Below are 15,131 nucleotides of genomic sequence, written 5' to 3'. Positions count from 1 at the left end.
TGAAAACAATCACATGATCAGCAGGAGGTTTGGCAAAATTACCTTGAAGTCATCACTGATAAAGAAATCACCTGACTAGCGTGTGTTGTGTATGTCATTCGCAGAATATGCACGTCACAAAAATACAAGGCAACTTTGGTGTCAGGTGACTTCAGCACCGTCAGAACCCGTTAGACTACAATCCACTCGTATTTCTGCCTATACAAATACAAACCCTGTTTCCACATGAGTTGGGAAATTGTGTTAGATGTAAATATAAACGGAATACAATGATTTGCAAATCATTTTCGACCCATATTCAGTTGAATATGCTACAAAGACAACATATTTGATGTTCAAATTGATAATTTTTTTGGGGGGCAAAAAATCAGTTACTTTAGAATTTGATGCCAGCAACACGTGACAAAGAAGTTGGGAAAGGTGGCAAAAAATACTGATAAACTTGAGGAATGCCTTATTTGTAACATCCCACAGGTGTGCAGGCTAATTGGGAGCAGGTGGGTGCCATGATTGGGTATAAAAACAGCTTCCCAAAAAATGTTCAGTCTTTCACAAGAAAGGATGGGGCGAGGTATACCAATTTGTCCACAACTGCGTGAGCAAATAGTCAAACAGTTTAAGAACAATGTTTCTCAAAGTGCAATTGCAAGAAATTTAGGGATTTCAACATCTACGGTCCATAATATAATCAAAAGGTTCAGAGAATCTGGAGAAATCACTCCACGTAAGCGGCATGGCCGGAAACCAACATTGAAAAACCATGACCTTCGATCCCTCAGACGGCGCTGTATCAATAACCGACATCAATCTCTAAATGATATCACCATGTTGGCTCAGGAACACTTCAGAAAACCACTGTCACTAAATACAGTTTGTCTGTAAGTGCAAGTCGAAGCTCTACTATGCAAAGCGAAAGCCATTTATCAACAACATCCAGAAACGCCGCCGGCTTCTCTGGGCCCGAGATCATCTAAGATGGACTGATGCAAAGTGGAAAAGTTATTTACAGGGTTTGTAAATAATTTCCATTGTCAAATTTAGTCATAAATAACATAACACAAACAGACATGGCATAAATATACAAACCCCGTTTCCATATGAGTTGGGAAATTGTGTTAGATGTCAATATAAACGGACAACAATGATTTGCAAATCCTTTTCAACCTATATTCAGTTGAATGCACTACAAAGACAATATATTTGATATTCAAACTCAGAAACTTTATTTTTTTTTGCAAATAATAATTAACTTAAAATTTCATGGCTGCAACACATGCCAAAGTAGTTGGGAAAGGGCATGTTCACCACTGTCTTACATCACCTTTTCTTTTAACAACACTCAATAAACGTTTGGGAACTGAGGAAACTAATTGTTGAAGCTTTGAAAGTGGAATTCTTTCCCATTCTTGTTTATGTAGAGTTTCAGTCGTTCAACAGTCCGGGGTCTCTGCTGTCATATTTTACGCTTCATAATGCGCCACACATTTTCGATGGGAGACAGGTCTGGACTACAGGCGGGCCAGGAAAGTACCCGCACTCTTTTACTACTAAACCACGCTGTTGTAACACGTGGCTTGGCATTGTCTAATAAGCAGGGGCGTCAATGATAACGTTGCTTGGATGACAACATATGTTGCTCAAAAACCTGTATGGACCATTCAGCATTAATGGTGCCTTCACAGATGTGTAAGTTACCCATGCTTTGGGCACTAGTGCATCCCCATACCATCACAGATGCTGGATCAACGGTCCGTAATATCATCGCTTACATACAGTGATTTCTCCAGATTCTCTGAACCTTTTGATGATTTTACGGACCGTAGATGGTAAAATCCCTAAATTGCTTGCAATAGCTGGTTGAGAAATGTTGTTCTAAAACTGTTCGTCAATTTGCTTACAAATTGGTGACCCTCACCCCATCCTTGTTTGGGAATTACTTAGCATTTCATGGAATCTGCTTTTATACCCAATCATGGCACCCACCTTTTCCCAATTAGCCTGCACACCTGGGTGATGTTCCAAATAAGTGTTGAGCATTTCTCAACTTTATCAGTATTTATTGCCACCTTTCCCAACTTCTTTGTCACGTGTTGCTGGCATCAAATTCTAAAGGTAATGATTATTTGCAAAAAATTTTTTTTTATCAGTTTGAACATCAAATATGTGGTAAATTCAACTGAATATAGGTTGAAAATGATTTGCAAATCATAGTATTTCATTTATAATTACATCTAACACAATTTCCCAACTCAAATGGAAACAAGGTTTGTGTATATATATATATATATATATATATATATATATATATATATATATATGTATGTATATATATACATACATGAGCCAATCACCACGCCCCTACGTCTGCCTGTACCCACCCACTCTGTGCCCTATACAAACCATTGTATGTGAATGCTTCCATTAAAATCTCCTGATGATTGAGGGAACCCCTCATGAAACAGTTCTGTAGAGATGAAGTAGTCTTGTGATTTTTCCCACACCTACATATTGCGCTCTACCACGGTATCGAGCACTATTCTCTGGATAATCCAATCAAGACATATACGTGTATATATATATATATATATATATATATATATATATATATATATATATACATGAGTTTTACACGAACAGCTGAGTAGCAATATTTAAAAGCAGTTTTTCTGCTTATTTAGACCCACCACCTGTCATTGATAGGAGACTTTTGAATACATTTATTATTTAATGCACACGTTTAACTGTCACTGTTGAGGCACTGGTTGCAGGTTGAGCAGCTGGCACACACTGTTGCATTCTGGTCCGTGTTGTAGCCGCAGGAAAGAAGTGATGCCGCTTTGGGCGTGGTTGGATGGGCCTCGGGATGTTCTTGTGGAGTGGATCTGTGGGTCAGTAAGATAAGTCAGCCCTTTACCGTTGGCGGTCACCCAGCCTGTGAGGATATAAAATTCAACTCAAATTAAGGTCTTATTAATGTGGTAACATCGTCGGCGCAAATGTTCTGCTATCACACCTTGCAAGTCCACCACAACTTCCTGGCAGTTGGAGTGAAGGTAGGTGAAATGTCCAAAAGCAAGGCCATAATTTGTCGCCAAGAGCTTGTCGTTCTTCTTTTGCACATTGTTGGTGAGTTTGACAAACTTGCCAAGCATGTAAGGCTCCACCGTGATGCAGCCCGTTATCTCATCTCCTTCCAAAATCTGCTCACCAACGCAGGAGAAAAAAAAAATCGTTCAGTGTCAAAACGAGCAAAAAAAAACTGTAGCTAAATGGCATTGAACCTCAAATCGTCTGTGAGTTCTTGGTATGATTTGGCCTCACCAACAGCGCCTCTGACGGCAGAAAGAACATCTGGGCCATGACTTCCTTGTCGTAAAGGCGCTTGTTGAACTCTGTCACGTAATACTGGGCCGTCATCTGTCTCTCCACGTCTCTAAGGTGAAACTGGATCTGCTTCGGTTTAAGGTAATCCTTCCCGATGTAACTGTGGATTGGCACAAAGTCAGAAGCCCCCACTCTCTAGTTTGTATAAAGTCTAAAGCAGGTCTATTCAAATGGTGGCCCGCGGGTCAAATCTGGCCCGGGAATGACACAATATCCTGAATTTAGTTCAAAATAAGGGAGAGGCTAAAATTTTTTACAAAAAATTCCTAAAAACTTTCTAAAAGTTCTCCTGTTGTATTGAGGAATTTGGACCAATGTAAACACATGGGTAAATCCTTGCATTGACATTTTAACCTCCTGAATAACCAACATCCACTGAAGTGAACACTTATTTTGCATAACACAGAATTGTGTAAATTTGACAACATTAATACACAAAAAACTTATGTTTAGTGGAGGAGATGCTGGGTCATTAAATACCAATAACAGCGATCCTTAGCTTACTGGGAATTTGCCCCGTCAGTCTACCACAGTGCAGCTGTGGCTACAAATGTAACTCACCACCATCACTGTGTGAATGTGGAGTGAATGGGTTCTCATTGTCAGTTCTCTTTGAAGTGCTTTGAGTGTCTAAAAACGCTATATACATTTTAACATTATTATTATTATTAATTTTTTTTAGTTAAATAGCCCTGCTCAAGAGCCATCGATGGCTGGGCACCTGCTTAGCCTCTCCTCCTGGTGCAAGAATTGGACGCAGATGGTGGTTCTCTGAGTTCCATGCACATTCATTGACTGGCCAATGTATACACAGGTCTCCCTCGCTGTCCACAGTCCTGTTGTTTTGGAGAACTTCAAATGAAGAGCATCTGGTAGTGACAATGTAGAGGTAGTCAAAATAATGTACAATAGCTCAGTGGACTTAAAATGTGTGGACTTACTGTGGGCCGTGCTGTATCGGTCTAGTTTGAACTTCCTCTTGTCACTTTGCAATCTACTCAGCAGACACTCATGGCAAACCCCAGCAAGGAGGCTGTGGTAGTCCTCCCGAGACAAGGAATACTTTCCTTCTGGAGCAACACAAGTAAAGGTGTTTTGCTTCAGGCAGCTGTGGCACCAAGGGTTCAAATTTTCAAAGCCAACCACAAACTCCTCTGGTGTCCCATCTGAGTCTTCTGTGGAGGGTTCAGTGCTGCTGCACACTTCTGAATTTGCTACATTTGGGATTTCCAGACATTTGGCCATACCCAGATATTTCAAATCAGGAGCAGGGTCATGCTCCAGATCACAGTTATTGAAATCTTGTGTTCTGAGGAGTACAAAGCTTCCACTGGATTTTGATAATTTACTGCTTTGGTGGGTGCTTGCTGCACTCCTGGATCTTGAACTTGCTGAGATGTTTTCCCATGACGACTTGGAACCAAAACTGTTGCTCAGAGAGCTTAGCTCAAACTGAAGTAAGGACAGCAACGCTTCATCTGTTGGCTCACGGTCATCATCGGGACCATCAGAGTCAACTGTCGGTATTTCAGCTTCTATCACTTCAAACCCGTCAGAACCACGACTTGAGCTTAGGGAGGCGGTAGGTCTTCCCAATCTCGGCAAAGTAGGATAGCCAAAGTTATTGGGTCCATCTGTGGCCCTTCCTGAGTAGGTACCAATACCTGTCAAAGAGAGCTTCTTCCATGAAGAGCTGAGGTCATCTACGCTTCCACTCTCAGGTGGTCGAGGAGCATCTTCTTTTGAAGGCTTACAGGCCTCTGTCATGCATTCAGTGTTGAGTGCATCTACAGTTGTCTCTAGCGCAGACATGCACATCCCTGCTCCATCAACTTCCTCTTTCCCAAACTTACACTTGGTTTTGATTGTCTCGCACAGTGACATGTGATACTTGTGAAATCCTTGCAACAGCTCAAAGAAGGCTTCCAAAGTAAAACCAACCAATGTGTCACTGATGTTTCTGTAGCTGTTGGGTATGAAAGAGCGGCTGTCCGAATTAAGGAAAGGCTCAACTTGAAATCCTTGTTTGACTTGAGCGATCAGGCGCATGATTTCAGCATAGAAGCCGACTCCGTTCTGGGCATCCGTGTGGCAGTAGTGGTAAAAATGAGCCAAAGCCATTTGGCAGGCTTGGGATGCCTGCTTCACGACCTCTGAGGGCCCGCTGAGCCATTTGTGAGTGACGACTAGGGAATAAGCAGCCTTAATAAAGGTGTGGAGCTCCTGTTTGCTGGTGACCACAGTACCATCTGTTTTCGTGAGGAGACCGATCTCAAACGCCTCTTTGGCCTGCAGGAGGAAGTGTTCTCTCTCTGTGGGGGGACACGCCCCAGAGAAACTGTATGACAACAAACAGGTGCCTTGCGTTGTCTGTAACAGAAATGTTACACACCTTTAATCGCTAGAACCCACAACCCGTGTTACACCTGCACAGTCAACGGCAGTAAAACACACCACATTGGTGAGCACATAGAGCGACGTGTACTGGCTGTATACCACCGCCATTTTTGCTGCCTCGGCTGCTGACAGGAGACGATGGCTCGCACTGCCAAGCAAAGACTGCACATGGAATTAATAAATAAACTCAGACGACAAAACACAATTGATTGCGTGTGACTCACTAAGTCAACGTGTGGGTTGGCCTTGAAAGCAATGAAGTCTTCATCACTCATGGACAACAGAATGTTCGAGAGGATGCCGAGCGAGGTCCCGATGCCCTGTGAGGTCGACAAAGTGAAGACATTATTGATATGGATGTGCAAATGTGTTTTATAAAGTTGTCAAATGGAGCACTGTGACCTTTTTATCTGGCTGAGGGAGAGCGTAGTAACCGACCAGAGAAGCCCAGACGAGCAGGGCGGCCTCCAGCCACAGGCCTGCAAGCATATTACATTGCACAGCTGTCAAAACAACATCATTTGTTTGACGCGAGCGGGTAGAAAAAAAAAAGTCTGACCAAGCTTTTGCAAAACCATCCCGCGCACCTGCAGACTAACGGCCTGTACCAGAGCACGGTCGCTTTCAGTGCGGTAAATCCAGCATCCTGTTGATTGGGAAAAAAATCAGTTTTATAGCATCGTGAAGACTTAACAGCTTTTTTACCTGTGGCTCCACTGTTGATGATAAGATGGCTCAATATGGATTCAGCCTTCTGTAGTTTGCCTGATGAAGGACAGATGGTGATTCTGTAACTTATAATGTCCAACAAATCCATTAAAGGGGCTCATATACCTGAGTTGAGGTAGACCCGCGCCCGCCGTATGACCAGCTGAGGGGCCACGGGGGCGTCTGGGTAGCGTTTATGAAGTAGCTTGGTGATTTCCAACAATCGGCCGGACTCATCGGTCCAGTAGAAGAAGCGGTCAACCAGAAAAATCACAGCCAGCGCCGCGTGTGCCTCCTTTGCCACAATAGAGGCCTGGAGGAGGTTCTGGCAACACAGCAAAAATGTGAAATGTAGCAACACAACAAAGTTGACACCACAGACGACTTGAACAGTGTTGCACCAGAAGCTGAGATAGATGCTGGCTGATGAGGTCACTCAGATTGGTCTTGTCGTCGGCCCCGATGGACTGCTTGTACTGCCACTTCTCAGGGACAAAGGGCCACTTCATCTCCATGGCCTCCTGAAGTAGAGAGGCCAACTCGGCACACAGCGAGTCTGCAATTAAGCATGAAAAAAATTTAATCTAAACCGGTTGATTTTTGCGTTTTGCTGTTTTGGAAAACATCTAATCACAGCTGCAATGCAGTTTTGTTGCAACAGCGCCACCCTGTGTTTGACCTTTCAAGCTGCAGTATTTTTGCCTGTCAGTGGAAGGTTCTGCTCTTGCTGACCCGAGGCACTCGTCCAGCAACACCCGCACTTCTGGGCTGGCCATTCTGATGCACATAAATAATAAACAATATAGATTATGACCACATGGCCGTTCAAATATAGAGCTTGGATCTTTGACATTCACTTTCGCAACTCTGACAAAAAGAGGATATTTGATAAATATAAACATATTCCCTCTGTTTATGCTTTAAAAGCGTTCTATAAGTTGTTTAGAAATGTTTGACGCACCTACCTTACAGTCGGTTTCAAATTTGGTTTCACTTTTAATTCAACGGGGAGGATTTTGCAATGATGCATTCACGGCAATGTAAAAAGTTCGGTACTCTCGAGGGACGTTCAGGGCACAGCAAGAAGTTGGAATTTGGCGCAATGAGCTCCTCGGTGAACAATTTTTTTGAACTGAATCATGACAATGATGCGTTAAAAGATGAGAATATGGTCATTTTGCTGCAAAATGTGCTGCAAAAGCGCTGGCTTTGGCGCGTCGCCGTGACGCAACGAGCAGGCGGGACTGTGGGCTGCACAGCTGGAAGAGAGAAGCTGGCATGCAGCATACCCTTCAACACGCATTGTAGTGATAAGTGCTTATTTATTTTCACGGATTGTAAACATGCAGTGAAAAACACCCCGCCGACTTCTCAATATGTTATGAGCACATTTTACTGCAAGACGATTTTTTTTTGCTCTTTGGAGCGTTTTTATTTATTTATTTATTTTTTAACGATGCCACCACTTTAATGCCCTTGCTCGTTCCACAGTTGGTGTCAGTGTTGCCTCTGCACATGCAAGACATGAGAAGCACCCATCTCTGAAGGTAAGAGCATCATTTATTTCATTATAACCTCCATTTAAGTGTGAATTTTAGTATTGTGTTTATCTCCTGGTGAAGCCAAACACTGCTCATTCAGTGTGAAGCAATTACCAGGCTTATTCTGTTTATGTCCAACCTTGTCAGTTGTGTACACCTATATGAATGAATGCATGGATATATTTTGCATGGTGACACAACTTAATGTCTCATGACCCCCTTGTGGTCTCTTGAAAGGGGATGCACATGAAGAAAGCAAAAAAAAAAGGCATTGAATGGACGGATCTGTGTGCTGCATCCTCTGGAGAGGATGGAGGAATGCCTGCTCCCAAAATAGACTTTCAAGGAGCGTCTGGGTTTACAAAAAGGACTTATTTCTTTTTTATTGAAGTAAGGGTGCGTTCACTTTTCATGTTTAGTTCGTTTAAAAGGAACTCTGGTGCTTTTGCTCTGCTTGTACAGTTTGTTTGGTCAAGTGTGAACACAATCATTTCAACACTGGCGTGTGTTAATGTATCAGCAAGTTCTGTGTTCACTCTCGCTCTAATGCAAACAAAGCCTACAGGCACAAGACATTGGTACAACGTTGATTGTATACATACATGTCCTTTAAAACACTTCCATAACAACGTTGCAAAATAGTTGTATTTGTAAATTAATGTTAAAGGTCTACTGAAATGAGATTTTATTTTTTAAACGGGAATAGCAGGTCCATTCTATGTGTCATACTTGATCATTTAGCGATATTGGCATATTTTTGCTGAAAGGATTTAGTAGAGAACATCGACGATAAAGTTCGCAACTTTTGGTTGCTAATAGAAAAGCCCTGCCTGTACCGGAAGTATGTGCGCGTGACGTCACTGGTTGCAGGGCTCCACACATATTCACATTGTTTTTAATGGGAGCCACTAGCAGTAAGAGCAATTCGGACCGAGAAAGCGACAATTTCCCCATTAATTTGAGCGAGGATGAAAGATTTGTGAAATAGGATATTGATAGTGAAGGACAAAAAAAAAAAAAAAAGCGACGGCTTCGGGCGGCGGCAGTGTGAGCGTTTCAGATGTAATCAGGCACATTTACTAGGATAATTCTGGGAGATCCCTTATCTGCTTATTATTTTAATAGTATTTTAGTGAGATTTTGAAGATTGTAAAGACATACCTCGAGGTTGGATGGCTGTGGTGAACACGAAGTGTCTCAGAAAGAAGCCGAGGAGCCAAGCTCACAGCTGCCTTTTAAATAGCTGCTGCAGGACGACGAATAATCGAATGATTTCTCCGGTAAGATATATATCACAATTTCCCCATCCAAAAACATGCTGGTTGACGAAGAGAAAACATGTTCGCTTGACCGCTCTGTGTTAAAGCTTCACAACAAACAAAGAAACACCGGCTGTGTCTCAGTGCTAAAGACAGCTGCAATCCACTGCTTTCCACCAACAGCATTGTTCTTTATAGTCTCCATTATTGAATGAACAAAGTGCAAAAGATTCAGCAACACAGATGTCCAAAATACTGTGTAATTACGTCATGAACAGAGACAACTTTTAGCCGTGTTTGGTGCAGCGCTAATATTTCCCGACAGTCCGTGACGTCACGCGTACGCGTCATCATTCCGCGACGTTTTCAACAAGAAACTCGCGGGAAATTTAAAATTGCAATTTAGTAAACTAAAAAGGCCGTATTGGCATGTGTTGCAATGTTAATATTTCATCATTGATGTATAAATTATCAGACTGCGTGGTCGGTAGTAGTGGGTTTCAGTAGACCTTTAAATCATGGTCATAAATGGTCATATCCTCGTCAGAAAACGACATTGAATAAACGTCCTTAAAAAGCATGTTGTTCCAATGTTAAGTTTGAGTTGCTCAACGTCAGGACCCAATTCAAAGTTGTTTCAATGTCTTGTGCCTATCCGCTGAGAAGACACTAACCAGTGTTGAATGACAGCCTGCAAAAATAACAAATACAGAATGCACGCCAGTGCTGTCTCAGACCTTAAAAGTATATTTTAGAAAAATTTGAGTTACATCCTAGAAGTTTTCCATTTAAGTCCTTACTGATATGTTCTCGACTGCGCACCTTTCGGTGAACTAACTTTTAGTTAATTTGAAACATGCATAGACTTAAACTACAGCATGCCACTTACAGTATTTACAGTACCGCATTCCAAGATGGCAGAAAAGGAGTAGGAAGAAGCAGAGATTATTGGGGCTGCAATGAGTAGTCAATTAAATTTATTATTTTGTTTAGAAAAAATCTGATTGATCATTTAATAAAAATGTATGAAATCCGGACAACCTAAAATGTCAGAAACTTTAAATACATGGACATAGTTTTAGCAAGGCTGCTGCAAAAGCGGTGTTTTGAAGTCATGATCTGTGGGGCAGCAAACAGTGGGGAGATCATTTAAAAAAAAAAAAAAAAAAATAAGATTAATCAATGCACACTGGTTAAAAGTGCAATTTTAATGATATGCATTTATCAAGTAAAAAAGGAACAAAGATTATGGCAAGCACATACATTGTTTATTTTAGCTATTTTCCCTGAAATACGCATCAAGGCAATAAAGCGTGTTTGATACGATTATCCATACTTTTGGATAGATTACTCGATTACTAAAAATATTGATTGCCGCAGCCTTAAAGTTAGTTCAATCCCACCCCTTTTTTGGTTTCGAAGCAATTTATAACACTTTTGTTTCACTTCCAGTCTCAATCTGTTTTTGATTGATTGCTTGAAACTTTTACTAGTAGATTGCACACTACAGTACATATTCTCTACAATTGACAACTAAATGGTAACACCCGAATAAGTTTTTCAACTTGTTTAAGTCGGGGTCCACGTAAATCAATTCTTAGTAAATTAATTAAATAATTGAATACATTTCATGTTAAACTTTTGACTGGGGACACATTTTCTGGCCGCACACACTGTAAATATTCTGCAATAATATGTATCCCCTTCTAACTTCACATGTGATTAATGGAATTAGTCCACATTTACAAATACTGTCGTTGACGATGCTAAATATGTACAAAATAAACCATAGGATGTGAGTACATTAGTTAAGGAAAATTAGTAAATTACATTAATAACATCCTGTAATTTGATGTATTATTATTCATTTAATCTTCTGATAGATTGAAAATTAACACGGATGGGAGAATTTTAAAACTCAGCTAGACTCAATTCCACCTATTTGCCTGATGAAAATGATCACATAATTTATTCAGAACATATAAATAAGAACAGATGAAGATAGAATACTATTAATCACAACATCTAAGTGTAATAAAAACTAAACAATTTTTTATCACTTGTACATTTTGGCCCCTGAGCTAAAATGAGTTTGACACCTCTGTGATCGATGCCTCATTCTTCAATGAGGTTCAAGACACTCTGAATTTGTACCGTTTTGGAGTGGATCATCTCAGTACATTGTTTGACTTGTTTGCCTAATCCAATTCATAATTTAACTGCACATACTGATATACTAACAACTTTGAGTGTAGTATGTACATACAAATAGTTTCTCCAGAAAACCAGGGAACTGAAGAATACTAGTGAAAACAGCCTAGGGATGGACAATAACATCTATATCGTGATATACGTATATTGCAGCCTCCTGCAATAACAATACTGTATCACAGTATATTATTTGATATATAAATGATAATAGAAATATTTTAAAATGGGTTACAAAGGTTTTCAAAATTGGCTGCAGAAGTATGAAGTGATATATTAGCTAATTTCTGTTTGTATTATTTTGTCAAAATTGTTATTATTGTACGTGCTAATTTACATTAAATAGCTAGTGACTCTTTGTTGTAACATGTTTCTATCAATACTTCTGTTAAAATGTAATACGCACTTATTCTTCTGTTGTTTGGATGCTTTGCAATATGGGTGATACTAATGTGGGTATCGATCCAATACCAAGTACCGGTAGTTACAGAGGTTTTATTGCTCATACCAATGCTGATATTGATGCTTCAAATTTTCAAGATCATTGATGAAAATTACAATCATTGATCACAATTGAATGATCGCAGTGTAACAATATCAATTTAATATTTAAATTATTTTATTCTGGTTTAAATATTTTGCTTTTAACGTCCTCCTATGTCCAGGGACTCATTTCCCGAGTGACAACATTTTTTTGGATGATAAAAATATCAATAAAACCACTGTAGTATTTATTGACCATACAATTTCGTTAAATGTCAATTTTTGTATTGATGCGCCCATCTTTGTTTACATTCAAGAGCTCTAGCTTAGCGGTTAGCATATCCTCCTATGGTGTGGAGTGTACCATGTTTAACTATTCCTCGTCCTCCAGTGAAGAAAGGTAGCCCTTTGAGGCACTTGTCATTAAGGGATGTGTGTATGTGTATATATCGCTGTCAAGTTAGCGGGACACAACTAGAATGTGTCATCAACATGCATTATCACAATATAATGATAGTATTAAAAGCTCTATCATCTATCATTCATATTGTCTATATTACTCAATCTTATTTACATCTCATCACCTGCTCTGTTGACTGCAGCTGTGTTTGACCAAGTGGTGTTTCAAGGTGATTTATTTCTTCCCCTTACAACCTCCCCGGAGAGATTAAGATGCTTCTTTGAGCGTCAACGGCCTCTGAATCGTCTTTACTTGTTCCAATTTCTGTTTCTTGTAGCCAGAGCAGCGGGATTAGGGCGCTAATCTGCTGCAGTCCGCCTTAAATGCGAGTCTTGGCAGCTGTTTGGGAGGCATGGAAAAGTTAGTTCGCTGCTTTTTATTAAATGTTTTGGATGGCGCACAGAAGGCAAACGAGGGTAGCCATCATCCTACTGTACAGTGGGGCAAAAAAGTATTTAGTCAGCCACCAATTGTGCAAGTTCCCCCACTTAAAATGATGACAGAGGTCTGTAATTTTCATCATTGGTACACTTCAACTGTGAGAGACAGAATGTGAAAAAAAATCCAGTAATTCACGTTGTAGGAATTTTAAAGAATTTATTTGTAAATTATGGTGGAAAATAAGTATTTGGTCAACCATTCAAAGCTCTCACTAATGAAAGGAGGTTTTGGCTCAAAATCTCACGATACATGGCCCTATTCATTCTTTCCTTAACAAGGATCAATTGTCCTGTCCCCTTAGCAGAAAAACAGCCTCAAAGCATGATGTTTCCACCCCATGCTTCACAGTAGGTATGGTGTTCTTGGGATGCAACTCAGTATTCTTCTTCCTCCAAACACGACAAGTTGAGTTTATACCAAAATGGATACATGGATGTCACAGCAGAGGATTGGGAGTATGTCATGTGGTCAGATGAAACCAAAATAGAACTTTTTGGTATAAACTCAACTCGTAGTGTTTGGAAGAAGAAGAATACTGAGTTGCATCCCAAGAACACCAAACCTACTGTGAATCATGGGGGTGGAAACGTCATGCTTTGGGGCTGTTTACTGCTAAGGGGACAGGACGATTGATCCGTGTTAAGGAAAGAATGAATAGGGCCAGGTATCGTGAGAGTTTGAGCCCAAACCACTTTCCATCAGTGAGAGCTTTGAATTGTTGACCAAATACTTATTTTCCACCATAATTTAAAAATAAATTATTTAAAATTCCTACAATGTGAATTCCTGGATTTTTTGTTCACATTCTGTCTCTCACAGTTGAAGTGTACCTATGATGAAAATTACAGACCTCTGTCATCATTTTAAGTGGGAGAACTTGCACAATCGGTGGCAGACTAAATACTTTTTTGCCCCACTGTATATGCGCTGACAAACCTGCCGGCAGAGATGATTGAAACAATGTGAAATCCATTTAATCAAGCTTTTCACCTTGATCACCTATGATCAGCACGGAGGAAGCAGTGCGCGGCATGGAAGCGCTCCTTAGACGGAGTTTTTTCCTCACAAATTCGAGCACCACTGGTGAAATCAGGTGATTAAAATAGCCTCCTCATCCTTGTCTGCCCCATTGTAATTACTTCAGGCCACTCGTGATGTTCAGCATCGCCTCCAGCTCACCTCTTCCGCCTCCACCTTAGCCTGTGTTGCACTCATCATGCCCTGATTGGCCTCCGATGTTGCTCCTTAATGACTGCAAATATAAAAAGAGGAGGCAGAAAAATATTACACAATCTTATTCCCTGACTTCCTGGCATTTCTCGCGCAATCCTCCCTGCCATGAAAGGGCCCAGACGGTGAAACTGGTTCATCAATACACCCCCGCCCCCTCACCTTTACCATGGACAGGACAAGGTTGTTGGAAAGCTACAAATCAAGTTAAGTGGGATGGGCCAAATTACTGGATGGATGGATAAAGTACAGAGCTGGTAGCATCCCTGACCACTCAGGCAGTGACTGTCGTGATTAGCTGAGGCATCAGTCGACTGACATCGCTCTGCTGCAGATGTTACTTTCACAAAGGCGAACCGTGATTGGAAAATGAGCGGCTGTCGAGAACTGAGAGTTCACAAAGCCACTTCTACAAGGGAAAAAAAGAAACTCACACTGCTCTTGTTGTAGAAATGCAATGGCAGGACATCATGGGGTTTTAGGGCTGCAGCGACTATTGCTTTAGTAATTGATTAATCTATCGATTCATTTGTTCGATTAATCGAATAATCCAATAAAAACACACTTTCTAGCGTCAATGCGTGTTTTAGGGGTAAATAGTTTAACTAATATTTTTCTCATGACCTTTATCCTTTGAGGCATTTGTGATTAAGAGCTATATATATATAAGTAATCTTTGACTGATTGATTGACCTTTATTCATTCCTCTTATCAATGCACATGCAATTAAGTTTGGACTTTTATCACAGGGGCCTCCCTATATATTACTTATAAATGTTTTTAAAATGAGCTAAGAAAAAAAATCCTGCACGGCCTAAAAGCAGGTAATAGATAATAAAGAACCAAACTTAAAAAAAAGGTTCTTTGATAAAGCATTATAAAGTGAGTGACAATATATTTAAAGGCCTACTGAAACCCACTACTACCGACCACGCAGTCTGATAGTTTATATATCAATGATGAAATATTAACATTGCAACACATGCATATACTGCCTTATTAGTTTACTAAATTGCAATT

At 40.5% G+C, this 15,131-nt stretch overlaps 2 protein-coding genes across 7 annotated transcripts in view; one reads left to right on the top strand and one right to left on the bottom strand.

The window, feature by feature from the left end:
- Positions 1-2,693: 2,693 nt before the first annotated feature.
- Positions 2,694-7,628, bottom strand: alpk1 (alpha-kinase 1). Of its 4 annotated transcripts, none has more exons than XM_061912744.1 (14): positions 7,455-7,620; positions 7,169-7,266; positions 6,891-7,045; positions 6,616-6,814; positions 6,487-6,546; positions 6,341-6,427; positions 6,184-6,260; positions 6,006-6,101; positions 5,839-5,943; positions 4,326-5,754; positions 4,106-4,253; positions 3,322-3,484; positions 3,014-3,200; positions 2,694-2,882 (listed from the first exon to the last, which is right to left on the bottom strand). In XM_061912744.1, the coding sequence occupies exons 1-14, from the start codon at positions 7,517-7,519 to the stop codon at positions 2,725-2,727; spliced, it is 3,027 nt and encodes a 1,008-aa protein (XP_061768728.1). In that variant the 5' UTR covers positions 7,520-7,620; the 3' UTR covers positions 2,694-2,724. The 4 variants fall into 4 exon arrangements, with proteins under 4 accessions (XP_061768728.1, XP_061768727.1, XP_061768730.1 ...); XM_061912743.1 differs by having other exon boundaries at positions 2,694-2,932; positions 7,455-7,613; XM_061912746.1 differs by having other exon boundaries at positions 2,694-2,932; positions 7,451-7,474.
- Positions 7,629-7,728: 100 nt separating this feature from the next.
- The window catches only part of LOC133560317 (RAS guanyl-releasing protein 2-like), a 60,294-nt gene continuing 52,891 nt past the window's right edge, over positions 7,729-15,131 (top strand). The window contains exon 1 of one of the 3 annotated variants that reach the window (XR_009808419.1): positions 7,729-8,036. The gene's annotated coding sequence lies outside the window, so the exon portion shown is untranslated. The remainder of the gene's footprint in view (positions 8,037-15,131) is intronic. The other 2 variants (XM_061912748.1, XM_061912749.1) reach the window with 2 other exon arrangements.

This window comes from Nerophis ophidion, linkage group LG10 (assembly GCF_033978795.1).
Source record: "Nerophis ophidion isolate RoL-2023_Sa linkage group LG10, RoL_Noph_v1.0, whole genome shotgun sequence".
Taxonomy (NCBI): Eukaryota; Metazoa; Chordata; class Actinopteri; order Syngnathiformes; family Syngnathidae; genus Nerophis; species Nerophis ophidion.
The sequence above is the reverse complement of the archived record's forward strand: the minus strand, read 5'-3'. Positions and strand labels throughout refer to the sequence as shown.

Bases quoted from the DNA above. Each gene is read 5' to 3' on its own strand.
- alpk1 (XM_061912743.1), bottom strand. From the start codon at position 7,519: ATGCATCATTGCAAAATCCTCCCCGTTGAATTAAAAGTGAAACCAAAT. The intron at 6,815-6,890 runs GTGCAACACTGT...CTGTGTTGCCAG, and splicing joins AGCATCTATCTCAGCTTCTG to AACCTCCTCCAGGCCTCTAT. The intron at 4,254-4,325 runs GTAAGTCCACAC...TGTCACTACCAG, and splicing joins CCGATACAGCACGGCCCACA to ATGCTCTTCATTTGAAGTTC.